Below are 14,213 nucleotides of genomic sequence, written 5' to 3' on the forward strand. Positions count from 1 at the left end.
TCTAGGGCCCTAGGGCCCCCTAGCCACATTCCCTTAAAGGAACCCCCTTCCTTTGAATGGGTTGGATCCAGGCCTTTGAGCGGCCTGGGTAGAACTTCTCTAAGTGTTCGAAGCTTCCTACTCAGGCTTATAGCTTGGGCTATGACAGAAGGGAATGCTGTCACTGACAGCCTGTAGCGTCAAGCTGACGCAGCGCGAGTTCCCTTTCGAAAGGGAACGTCTCCGGTTACGTATGTAACCTAGGTTCCCTGAGAACAGGGAACGAGACGCTGCGTCGCTTTCCCATGCCTCAGGGTTTGCCTGCCGGACAGTCCCTGAAGACGAAGGGCGGTGTCATGTTGGCAGAGGCGCCCTTTTATACTTCCTGGTCGCACCTTGATGACATCATAGGCTGTCGCCGGTCAATAGGATTGCCGTGATTCGATAGTAGTTCAGACACCTGTCACGCTGGAGGCGTTCCCCGTAGCGTCAAGCTGACGCAGCGTCTTGTTCCCTGTTCTCAGGGAACCTAGGTTACATGCGTAACCGGAGACGTTTTGAGAAAAGTTTCAATGAGTTTTAATGACTCTAAAGATGTTGGTGTAACATCAAATAAAATGTAAAAGCTAATTTTCTTTACATCTTGAATACTGTCTATGTAAGCACACATCTCAATAATTATTTTCAAAAAGGTTTTTTTTTCTATATTGCCAGCAGATGCTCTGAATAATAAACATAATTTTTGTGGAGTTGCACCACAATGACATTTTACAGCTTGAACTAACCTTGCATTGTCATGAAAAGGTCAAATTGTCTGGTTTTGTGCTTTTCTTTTTTGTCTGCATGTTCAACGTGAGCTCATGAGAATACGTGTGTATTTTTATGTTAAGTGAAGCTCTGCCACATTTACGTTTTCATACAGACTGAAACATATAATATAGACGTATTGACAGCACTAAAACATAAACTATTTGCGTAAGAACAACTTTACAGACGTACAAATTTGTACATATTCCTATTTATGAATATTAAAATCATGACATTAATGTTTTAACTATTGTATTCAATTGTCATGTCAATGACATGTTTTCAGTCACATTTATTAAACACAGTGTAATCATCTACTTAATAAGAAGTAGACAACAAGACCTTAAACCTTAAAATTAACATAATTTCTTTAATCGTGCGTTTTCTCCTATACAGCAACTGCCAGTATAACTATCCAATACACCAAAACACAACATAAATTCACAAAAGACATCAATTTTATTCACTTGCTTTCAACCACATCTTTTGTTCTGATTGAATCCAAAACATTTCATGGATTAATAACTTAAATTCTGTTCTGTACCTTTCAAAAATTATTATATACCGCCAGAGAGGACTTCGATTGCAAAACATGGTAATTTGAACGACTTTTGGTACAGATTTTGACATTTTCGCAATAAATAAATTATTGTGATTGTACTTGTTTGTCTGTTATGTTTTTCTTCATAACTGTACATAGTTTTAAGAAATGTTTAGGGGTCCGAGTAGGATTAGAGGCTCAAAATGTCTTTTTAATGCTATATTGTTACTAAAATTGTAATTTTCCTACACATCTCTGTTCATTACATTTATTTTTATATTCTGTATAAAATGGGTAACTTTGAGAGCAGGGTAAAGGGATCTTACATTTATCTATAAAATGGTAAAAGGTACATTATACAGATATCTTTATGATATGAAAGATTTGTAAATATTTTATGTTTTGTAGTTGTAAAAACATAATAATGCTACATTGAAATGTTGCAGATGTGTCCATATTGTACGTTTTGGCATCTATCTAAACGTACAATAAGCATGTTTTGTGTCTTTGAAAGTTACGTATTAATACCTACGTATTAACAATGAGAACAGGCTGGCATGTTGGTTGCACCACATGACTTTGATGTGTTGGACAAACATTTTTCAAATATTAATAAGCAGTGAACAACCTTATTTTTTAAATATTTTTTTCTTTATTATGATATCAAGGCAGTTGTATCACCCTGACATTTTTTACTTTAGGCCACCCAAAATGTCTAAAATAATTTTAATTAAATGTAATTTTATTGAATGGAGCATTTACATATTTTTTTTAAATAAATAAATAGACCCAGACAAAAAATGTTGCATCGTCTGATTGTGTCAGTAAAGGGTGAAGAGATGACTCAAGGAAGCAGAGTTATGGGGATTTTTATTTAAAAAACAAAACAAACAAAAAAACATGGCAGCTAGGAAGAATAAATAGGGAAGGAAATCAGGAGGTGGGGCAAATTAACCAATAGGTAACAAGAAGAGCGGGGTTAAGACAATAGACAGGAGAGCTCATGGCACATAGAAACAAACAAAAAAAAAGCCATGTGCTAACACAAAACATGACATGAACACGCAGCCAACGAGAGCTCTCATAGACTAGCCTATGTCCATGCAAAACACGACATGAAAGCATGCGGCCGATTAAAAAAACACAAACCACATGCTACACTGAACACGGGCAAATAAACACGTAAACCAAGCGCTCAACGAAAACCCCACAAGACTGTGAGGAGAGTAAATGAGCACACAACCTGTGCGCTCACAACAAGAGCCCAAACATGGAGCATGAATGTCCGAACCCCGACAATGAACCCTAACCGAACTAGACAGAAGTGTCAGGATACGAACACCATGATACGCACATACAACATACGTGGATGAAAGAGCGTACGGCTCGAGCGAACTCTGCACGCACACATAAAGACAAAACAACAGGTGTGTCAGGGCTCTGTCACCAAACTAAGGGTATGTTTACAAGACAATGACGTTTTACCGGAAAAGTTTTTCCTTTGCTTTTTTCATGTACAGATGACAAGAATCCACGAAAACATTTTATGTATTATTCATGCCAGGCCAGTAGTTGGCAATGTCAATTTGTAAAGAAACACTTCTCGCCTATAGACTGAACACATAATATACATGTGCACGATGTCACTATTTTCACTAATTCACATTTTTGTTGTTTACACTACACTTACCCTACTTGACCCATTAGTTAAAGAGTTTCAGAATGCAAAATTACATGCTCATTTCATAGGACTACCAATCACAAAAGTCACATATTTAATTTTGTCATTTATTACAAACAGCCAGACAGCAAGTACAAAAAATTTGTGTGACAATCACATTGCGTAAAAAGCGAACATTTTGTTAATGCGAAACTTTTTTTCTTTTCTTTACTGCAGTGTAACAGACAAAAGGAGAAAAAAGCAGCATACATAGTTACAGACAAAGTGATATTATTAAACAACACAGAACAATCAGCTTCCACAACAGCAAAAATATAAACTCACAACAAGAGTGTGATGGACCACTGATTTCCCCACTGTAGGAAAATATTATATTATATTATTTTCCAATAATATAGCATCATAATAATGTGCTGCTGAAAAAGGGCTTAAACAAACCTAAGATGGTTTCTGATCTTAGCTGGCATTTTGTCTCCCATTCTGATCTGACAAATGTCCATCTAAAACCAGCAAACTAGCTTAGTTAAAGGCACAATATGTAAGATGTTTGGATTAAAATATCCAAAAACCACTAGAACAATGTAATATATTTTGTTGACTTGCATTATCCCAAATGTTTAATGCAAAAATGCAATATCCAACAATGTTTAAATTCAGAGAAATAAGCAATTTTAACCAGGACATGGACCGTGTCCTTGCTTCGCCTATCAATAACATCATACCCGCGTTACCCTCGATTTTATTTGGTAGGAACGCTTTAATATATTATGTGTTTTATTAGACAGGTGAGCAACTGTTAGGATACATTAATGGACAGAAAAGTTAGTCTCATTGTTTAAATCTCGTTTTCTTGATTACCATGTACCATGTTTTACCTCATAGTAGCCTCCGAGCGAACGCACAGAGTAGCATTATAACATAACTTTCAACACACTCAAATGTATCTAATATGATAAAACACAGCTGCGTTACTCCACATATGCATGAGCGGAAGAAGCGGAAACGTTCGTCTGTGGTATAATAAAAGCTCCACTGCTCTCGAGCCGTGTGTCACACTTGTCTCTCGTTCCGCTCCAACGGCTTTTCAGCCCCACCCTGCTTCGTACTACAGTAACGTTAACAAATCTTTAATACATTAGCTCATCATGAATATGATTTCTGCCTGAGTCCTGTCAGATTATTTTCCATCAACTGTAGAGGTGAAGACAACTACCATCAAGCTACGCCTTTGTTTTGAATAAGTGACTTCTAGCGGCCAAAATTACATATTGTGCCTTTTAAAGGTTGTTTTTTTTCCATCAGAGTTACCAAAAATGTAGCTTTAAAACTTAGAAAACAATTATTTTATAACCAAAAAGAGTGAAGCTGAACTGCTGATGTACATACTCCATGGGTGTTTTCTCACAGTTTTTTTTACAGCCATTGTAATTTCACAGAACAGCAGTGAAATTGTGGTTTTGAGCTGCGAGCAGAGGCCTAGATGGGAGCACAGTTATATATGCTATGCCATCTGTTCAATAAAGGGCATCAGCACATTCCAGGAGAAATTATTTTGCAGGAAAATGTATGCATTTGATAAAAAAAAAACTGAAGTGATGAGTTATCTGACCAGCCTCAACAAAGTTTTAGATGAACTACAGAATGTCGACTGAATATCATTATAGCTGTGCTCACTGGCATTTAGCCTTAGAGGTCTTACAGGACTTTTAGAGTTACAGCACATATAAAGAATGTGAAAATGACAGATATGCTGAAATGAGGAGATATGCAAGCTGGGGTTGATGGGGTATTAAAGCTCATTTCCCCTCACAGTCCTACGGTTAATTTAGATTTTAATGAGGAATGTAACCATTGTTCATAATCACTTCCACTCCTCAAACGCAATCACGTCTGGAAACAACAGAGCAGGAAACCATCAGTTCTACAAAGGCTTCATTAATATATGCCACCAACTAATAATCTGTACTGTCATTTTCTGAACTGGGCTGTTTTATACTCACCAAGGCTGCATTTATTTAATCAAGAATACAGTAAAAACAGTTAATATTAAACATTGTCAAATATTAAAAGAACTGTCTTCAGTCTTCAGTGTCACATGGTTCCTCAGAACATTCTTATATGATGATTTGCTGCTCAGAAACATTTCTTATTATTATCAATGTTGAAAACAGATTTCGCTGTTTAATTTTTTGGTGGAAAGGTAAGTTCTTTTTTTTTAATAGAAATTAATACTTTTATTCAGCAGACACATTCAATTGAACAAAAGTGACGTTGCAAAAGATTTCTATTTCAAATAAATGCTGTTCATTGAACTTTATATTCATCAAAAATTTTAAGCAGCAAAATAATTTCACAATATTACTGTTTTTACTGTATTTCTATCAAATAAATGCAGCATTGGTTAGCATAAGAGATTTAATTTAAAACATTAATAAACTTAATTATCTTTTGACCGGTAGTGTTTACAGTATATAGCCCAACAAGCTATTTTCATTATTTATTCAATTCCATGTCGTTTTATGTATATTGTCGGGAATTTGAAACAATATTTTTGCGCCTATTTTCCAATCAAGATAAAGAAAGCTAAGTCTGAAACAATCCTGTTATGATGATATTCACACATTCTCAGACAGCGGGAATGAACAAGAAATGTCAAGACGAATGAATTACACCTGTTCTACTCATAAATGAGCATGACGAATCAGTAAGTTGATTGTGCACTGCTAATAATTACACACCAAAATACAGCAGACTGACCTGTAAATAAACCAAATAAATATAATGTAATTATTATAGCAGAGGACTACGGCCAAACAGTTTGAATCCATTTGGTCTCTTTTGCAATGAGAAACAGACATATTTTGTACACACCACAAAATACTTAACATAGATAACAAGATAAATTTTTTACAGACCAACACTGTGAAACACTTTCAAGGCAAGTTTCATAACACACTCAAGATCACGACACAAGATGATACAGTGCTTTGCAAAGGTTTCCAGACCCTTTAATTATTTTTCTCATTATTCCGAGTTACAAATCCAATTTTAAATCAAACGTTTGTAATAAAAAGAAAAAACTGTGTATTCAGGCTACACATTTGAGTATATCATAAAGCTATAGCATTGAAGCAATGATAGCTGGAAAGCTGGCTTTATAGAAGTCCTCTGAGGCATGTACCGCTTTTCACAGCTGTATTGAGGTGTAATTTTGTTCCATTTTCCCCAGACAGATTGATATTTCAGGTTAGTCAGTGACTCTTGTACACTGATGATTTTCAAATAGCAGCAGAGATACACAATTGGACTGCGATCAGGTTTTTGACAGGACCATTGTAGGAAATTCACCTCTTAGGCCACTCCATTGTTAAACCGACCTTGTGCATGGGATCATTTTCGAGCTAAAAGATATTCCAGAATTATCCATTCTTTTTATAACAAGATGTCATGTCCTTGCTTTTGAAAAGCAGCCCCACAGCAGGATGCTATCGAGACTTTCCTTCACTGCAGTGATGGGTTTTATTTTAGTTATAAGTGTTAGATTTGCTTTTAAATTCATCTTTTCCCATATTGCTTCTAGGTCATGGTTATGCTTTTTAACTCCATGGGCCCTATTGTAACGATCTGAGTGTATGGTCTGAAGTCTCTTAATGAGTCATGGGTGTGTTTTGGGTGTAACATGCAATAAAACAAATCAGAGTCTCATCTCCAATTCCCTTTAAAGCCAGTTGCACTTGCACCATGGCGGATTCGCTATGTACATGGCAGAATCTGCGAGCGGAAAGACGGAACACTTCTCCAGAAAGGAATCCTTTTATTTGTAATATTTGGCATGTTTGTGTGCTGCCCTGTGTGTGTAATAAGTGTATGCGCGTTGTGCACCCGCCTATAGGCGCACATTACCAACGCGCCCTTTAAATAACACAAAAGATACTGTGCCGTTGACTTTAGACCAGGTTTTTGTTGGTCAATGGCGCAGTCGTTTTCAGTTGCCTCAAAATAGCAACACGCCAACAATGCGCCTGAACACTCCTCGTTTTCAGACCAGCCCGCCTATGGGTGAACAGGTAGGTGCGAGTGCATTTGCTATTTAAACAATGTGGTGCTGGACGTGAAAATCATAACTACGTCGAGTTGAAACTAGCAAAATTGTCATTTGCGCCGCGCCTAGCATCGCATTGCGCCGGGTGTATGATAGGGCCCCATGTATTTCTTTAATGTTAAAAAGTAGTCCAGGGGACCTGTTACCACAACTTAAATAAATGCATGGTTGCAAGTTAAACCTAAAATTAAACCTTTTAAGTTGCAAACATTATTAGGTAGAGTTCTGTTGACATCATATGTTGATCATTACATCAACTCAATATCAATATATTAAATTCAAATTTCTGCGTAAAGTGGCTTTAAAAAAAAAGGTTGTAGTAACTTAATGAAATTGTCTTGATAACTTTGGAAATTAGGCAGTGAATTTCTAGTTCCCAGCATGCTTTGCATAGGACTGAATAAGGAGAATAAAGGTTGACATAAAGTGTTAATTTATTTGTTTTTAGTGAAGGGAAAGACCTGTTAGTGTCTAATGCTGTTATGTTTAACATTTAAAAGAGTTTCTGTATTGTTGAAGTTTTTGTGGTTACCATTGTGCTGAAGAGTAGATATATGAAGGTAAAGAAATTGACTCTATAAGCAATGACTGCGCTAATTCCAGTGACAAGTAATATCTTACTTGTTCATTAAATATACGTTAAATAAGTTATGTTAGCATGTGATAGCTGTTGATTTGAACTGAAATAGATAAGATTAATTGATTCCAGGGCTACAATTCTGGTAGTCGGAGCGACTTAATAAAGAGTAATCAACTTAAAAATCTGTGTTTATGCTACAAATGATTAAGTTCCTCTAACTCAATGTAGCTTGTTTGTTAAACGTAAATTCACTCAAAGTTGTCATAACTCAGAAAAAAAAATGTATGCTAACTTTTTGTTGTTGTTGAGCAAACACATTTTTTAGAGTATATTAGTTTGCACCACCTTCTCGTGCATGACAATATAAAGTCATATTTGTTCAGAGTTGATTTTGAAGTGTAATGAACTTTTCACTGCAGGTTGTGACTTTGGCACCACTTTGATTTTGCTAAAAAAAATTAAGGCAGCAATTAAAATGTAAAGTTTCAAATTTGAATAGGTTGACATTTTTACAGTGTAATATTAAGTGATCTTATGATTTTTACCCACCAGATGGTAAAACATTCATAATTTTTTTTTTTTTTTTTTTTTTAACTTGTATTGAGAAAGCAAAATCTTGGGATCTGAATATCATAAAAAAACTTGTCCATGGGCTCTTTTGGCCTATAACCACATGCTAAAAATCAGTCAGAACAGGCGAGTTTTACATGTAACACCACTGTAAAAATAAAATGCTTAAGTAATAGCTTGTTATATTGTGATTTTCTCCTCGTCTATAAATTTGCTTTACATTCTCATAATTTCGAAGTAATGAGCTTTATTCATTGTTAAGCAATTGTCTGTAGGAAATCTAAATTATGATTCTTTAATTGTTTTTTAAAGTAAATGTAGAAATTATTGTAATGATTCACAGTTAGAGGCCAATTAAAAGGCAATTGTGTTCTTGTTAGTGGGATTGTTACATTTGGAAAGCACTGTATATTTGACTCTTAGTAGATTGCACTAACAATGGAGAGAAAACACTCAGGAAATCACCAAATAAAAAAACAGACATTTTTGATTGCAGTGAATGGCCAAAACCTTAATTATGTGAGGACTGAGATGCAGCAAAAATACAATAACTAGAATGAAGATAAAAAATAAAAAAGGACACTTTATGCTGCAAAGAAAAGTGATAAAGTGTACACCTAAAGCACGCACCCTTTCAAAAGGTTCAAGAAAAGCACTTACAACATTTTATAAAGAAACAACCTAACAAGATAAGCTCAATGCTAAAGTCAGTAATGCGTTTTTTTTTTTTTTTCACAAACAAAAACAACACAAAAAGTGCTGAATTTTGACTCAGTCTGGCATCTGGGTGACAATCAACATTCACAAACTTGTGCTGAACCGCTAAAGCTGCTGCAGATCTGTGGAAAGGCATCGACTGCATCAGGCAGATCACAAGACTGAGATAACAGAGCTCAAAGAGTCATGACCTCTCCTTTCGAAGCTCTGATATACACAACATGGCCACAAGCATCAGGTGTTGCTGTTTCAGCAACATCCATTACTGAGAAGTTAATACAATCAAGAATGCAACCATGTAATCTTCTAAGACCAACATTTTTAGAAGAATGGGGCTTTTTCTCTTTTAGTATTACAAAGTCGCTATGAGCAAAGAAAGGTCAATGAAAAAACTTGACTGGCCTTCACAAAGCATGGCATGAATCCCACTGAACACCTTTGGAATTAATTTGGAAAGCTGAGTGAGCCAGACTCCATCATCTAGCTTCAACACCTGACCTCACAGATGCTCTTGAATAGAAGCACATTTTTGCATCCATATTCCAACATCTGGTGGAAAGTCTTTCCAGAGTGGAAGCTGGTAAAGCAGGAAAGGGAGGACCACCTCCATATTAATGCCAATGGCTTTGAAACAAGCACATTTTGGGTATGATGTTCAAATATACTGCAAAAATAATTCTCCCAATAAGTATTTTTGTCTTGTTTTCCATTGAAAATACTTACTATTGAAAAGTTTGGGATCGGTAAGATTTTTCTCTTATGCTCACCTAGCAGTAATATTGGGAAATATGATTACAATTTAAAATACCTTTAAAAATATAATTTATTCCTGCGATGGCAAAGCTGAATTTTCAGCATCATTACTCCAGTCTTCAATGTCACATGATCCTTCAGAAATCATTTTAATATGATGATTTGATGCTCAAGAAATATGTATTATTATCAATGTTGAAACCATATTTTTTTCAGGGTTCTTTGGTGTTTAAAATAAGATTTTTGAAACAATGCAAAAGTCTTCACTGTCACTTTTTATTTATATTTGCTGAACAAAAATATTAATTCTTTCCAAGAAAAAAAACGGTAGTGAAAATTAGCTTGAAAAGTAAAATTGCATAATATATCAAGGCTTGTCAGAAAATATAATAAATATTATAATAATAATTATTATTATTGTCCAAATGTTATAGAAAAATAATGTTTACATAAAGTATTGCTCTAACAACAAAACATTAATGATAAAATATTGGTATTATTTTTCTTACACAGTTAGCATTTGTTTTTTCTTGCTTCAAGTATAAATCTAACCAGATTTAGGAGCTAAAACGGAAAACTTTTGAGAACAGGTTCAAAGTGCAAGATTTTGAAAATTATACCGTTATTGTCTCTGTGTAAACTACAAAAATGCTAATTTGTGAAAACACTGACGCCATGCACATGCGTATTACGTGTTCAGTCTGTAGGTGTGTAGTGTTTCTTTACAAAGTGACATCGCCACCTATTGGCCTGGCATGAATAATACAGTGATTTCAGACGTTTAGTTGTTTTTTGTCGGATCTGGGTAAACGGAATCATTTTGACAATGTCTGTACACAAAAAAACAGAAGGAAAACCTTTTCATTTTTAGTACATTGTTGTCATGTAAACGTACCCATAGTGATGTTTATGCACAAACAATGGGGTAAGAACAATATGAAAATAAAATATCTATAGCTCCAGCAAAGGTATTTTGTTTTAGATATTTTTTAAGGGGAAACAAGACAAAATACTGATTAACAATGATTTTTGCAGTGCATCCACATACTTTTGGTCATGTAGTGTATATCATGAGAGCATCAAGTAATAACTGAGGCATGAACAGCAGAAGCTAAAGTCAAAAATACATAGAACAGTGAAAGTGCCATTTGTTGACCAGCTCTTTTTTATACCACATTGTGAACAAAATCAATATAGAGTACGGGAAATGATGATCCCAGGTCAGCACTCTGAGAAATTGAGCTGGCATCAATTGTTTTAATGAACAGGTTGGCCAGAGGCGTGAGTAGTATCTCATCAAAGTGCTCCTTCCCGTTCTGTGTATCAGTCTCATATTCTCATGCCATATATAATTCTCTCTTCACACAGCTAGTGCACCCAGGGCATCTTTTTCCCTGGGGAAAAACTGTGACGGTGCTTAGGCAATGTTGCAGTGCTGGTCAAACATGCACAGAGTGGTGCATAAGAGCAGAAAGGCTGTCCGGGCTGAGCTGCCAGATGATGTCAGAATCACAAGCTGATACGAAAACTTGTTACGTACAGTACCGGCGACGATGAATGTTCTTGATATACATGCAAAAAGAGTGCATGCTGTGTTTGATGGGGAAAAACACAACGACAAGCACAGCGGGCGTCTCAAAGCGGTAGGGGAGCCCCAAGGGCGCTGCATTGTCTGCTGGTTTATATGATGCTACGACACTTAGCTACATTAGCTGATCAAATTAACCTGCTGATCTGACAGCAGGGACAGTGTACCTCCATCTCATGGGAATACAGGATTCTGACAGGTGGTGGACAGGAGTGTCATTTTTAAATAAGCAAATAAGGCATAAAAAATGATAGGTTGCTGAGTTGCACAGTCAATGTGCTGTATGCTACACTTCATACAGGCACGTCTTGAAATCCACATTCACTCTCAAACGTTCCTCATGTCTTTTGTCGAAAGTAGACCTACATATTGTAATGCTGCTTTCTTGTCATGGCACATAACAACAGAATATCTATATTCTCAGATCAACAACCACCTGGATTCCACTCACGTATTCATTTGTACAGGAAGGAAGTCAAAACAGAATATAACAAGTTCTGAATGACCTATTAAGCGGTTTAAAGGAAGTTACGGGAGTCACTTTGGGGATTTAAGTACAAATTGTTTTGTACAAAAGTAAAATGTTTGACAGTGGTAAAAAATTGTCCTAAGATTGGTTTAAGCGCAATGCTTATCCAATGTCTATGAGACGAAAATAACCTATGTGAAACTAGGGCTGGGAGATATATCAAATTTTCACAATATATTCATAATTTAATGTGCTTTTAATTTAGCCATTACATTTCCTAAACACTGTGTCATACTCGAGTATGAACGTGTTTAAACAGAAATGTTTTAATAGCATATTTGATTTAGACTTCAGTAGCAAAAACCTTGCTTCAGAAGTTTCCATGGCATGTTTCACTTTTATTTGTTTTAGTATGTTGTTTTAGTTTTAGATGATTCAATTAATCTAAATACCTTTTTTCTTTGGGTTTATTTGGTGAAAAACTTTTCACAGATTTTTACTGTATTTTACTTCTTGCATTAATCATTTGAATCGAATTGCAGCAATGGCTGTTATTACTATTATATTATTAATATTGTTAAACACCATTATTCCGTGGGTTTATGTAGTGAAAAATATGTTTTCCACAGATTTTTACTGTCATTTTGAGTCTAATTGGCTACAAAAAAACATATCACCCTTGAAAAGGGCTGCTCATATACATGTTTCCAGGACATTGCTCTTCCCTCTTTTGCACGTCTCGCACGTGATACGAAATTCTTAAAACAGGCTCAATTTAAAAGTATCTTAAAAGTGTCTTTTTTATTTCACTGCCTTGCGCTAAAATGGCTTATCATCCACCATATAACGTTTTTGCTTTTAAAAAACGTGATATGGTGGATGATAAGCCATTTTAGAGCAAATATATGAATGGATATGTATAGAGAATATCATGAAAAGGCTGGAAAATATCAATAAATAATTTGGTATATCGGCCAGCCCTAATGTGAGGTGATTAAAGATAAAACAAGGATGTGACGTTCTACTGTAGCCCATCCTTTCTGCAATAAGTGTATGTGCTCTGAAAGAAATACTACTTAATTGTCCAGATGAGTACAACATGAGAACATGCAAAATCCACTATTTGATTCACACCAGGTATTAACACCAGGTTCATTGGAGACCTCTCCTCATGGTCACGATGGGGTACTTGCTTCACCTGGGCAACTACCGTTTGAAATCACATTCGTAATGATTTGTTTAGCCACTGCATGGCAAGTTTCGTTACTTTAAGATGGAGGGGGAACGAGCCAACAGGGTCGTAGTGTTAAGGAATATTCTGAAATGGGAGTCTGGGTCATGACAGCTGCCATTCCGGGCTGAAAAACTTGATGGGGTGCGTCTTTGCCCACTTCGCAAAAACAGCCTTCTCTGTGATGAAGCGGTGCCCGCCGTAAGGGGCACTTTCGTGCAAGAGGTATTCGGCACATTCGTCACGACTTCCTGCTTCATAGTAGTGGTACGGGACCTTCCTGTAGCCTTCTGATCTAAAATAAAATAAAATAAAGTGAATGGAAGAAAGTGTTATTTTGTTATTCCTTGACATTAAATCATACTGAAAGTGCCACTTTCAGTAGCCTATATTTTAAAAGGCATTCGCAACTATTTTAGGTAGCACTTAATTCCGATGCTCCCCTCTAGACATTCTGTACTGACTATAAGTAACTTTGCAACTATATGTCAACTAACTCTCATTACAGAGTCAACTAACTAACTCTCATTAGAGTATTAGTAGACTATCTGCTTAATATCTGCTGACACATTATTTTTATGCTCCCCCAACAGACATTTTACTGACTATAAGTAACTTTGCATCTGTTACGTATATGATCAGTTTTGGTTTTATTTTCTCTGTGCCATGTTCGCATTTTGCCTGTGTTCTGTGTCATCTATAGTTTCCCTGGTTGTTAATTAGTTCTATCACACCTGTTCTGTTTCATGCCAATTACTCCCCATGTATAAACCATATAGCTTGTTTGCAGTCACATGGTTCTGATGACGCACGAAATTCAGATGGAGGGCAGAAGGGGAAAACATAATGGACGAGATGGAGGAAAGTCCGTACTGTGCTGGTTTAGAAAACTATAAACAGGAAATCACAACATATGTTGGACGTGATCCTTATGTTATGAAAAGGAGCAATTTTTCGACCAAATTTGAAGACTTGCCTGCCATCTAGACGGTAGATATAGAGAATGTGAATCTGCCGTCACGCCGTGTTGAGTTCTGGTCTGGTTTGTTTATATTGAGCTGCATTTCTGCTAGTGAGTTTAGGGTAGTATTTTGATTATCTGTCGTAATTGTGAAAAATGTCACCATTGTAGGTAATTCATGCTGCATTGAAAATTGCCATAGGAACTCACATCGTTCAGGGAGAAAACTGGACA

At 36.0% G+C, this 14,213-nt stretch overlaps 1 protein-coding gene across 3 annotated transcripts in view; it reads right to left on the reverse strand.

Moving 5' to 3' along the window:
- Positions 1-14,213, reverse strand: part of st6galnac3 (ST6 (alpha-N-acetyl-neuraminyl-2,3-beta-galactosyl-1,3)-N-acetylgalactosaminide alpha-2,6-sialyltransferase 3) — a 182,451-nt gene that overhangs the window by 10,974 nt on the left and 157,264 nt on the right. Inside the window, exon 5 of one of the 3 annotated variants that reach the window (XM_079820172.1) lies at positions 10,890-13,313. The exons of the other annotated variants lie outside the window; for them this stretch is intronic. Coding sequence (XP_079676298.1) covers positions 13,124-13,313 — 190 coding nt within the window. The 3' untranslated portion in view covers positions 10,890-13,123. Of the gene's footprint in view, positions 1-10,889; positions 13,314-14,213 lie in introns of those variants that run through there. 3 annotated transcript variants of the gene reach the window in all.

The sequence above is a fragment of the Gobio gobio genome (genome assembly GCF_949357685.1).
Source record: "Gobio gobio genome assembly, chromosome: 6".
Lineage (NCBI taxonomy): Eukaryota > Metazoa > Chordata > Actinopteri > Cypriniformes > Gobionidae > Gobio > Gobio gobio.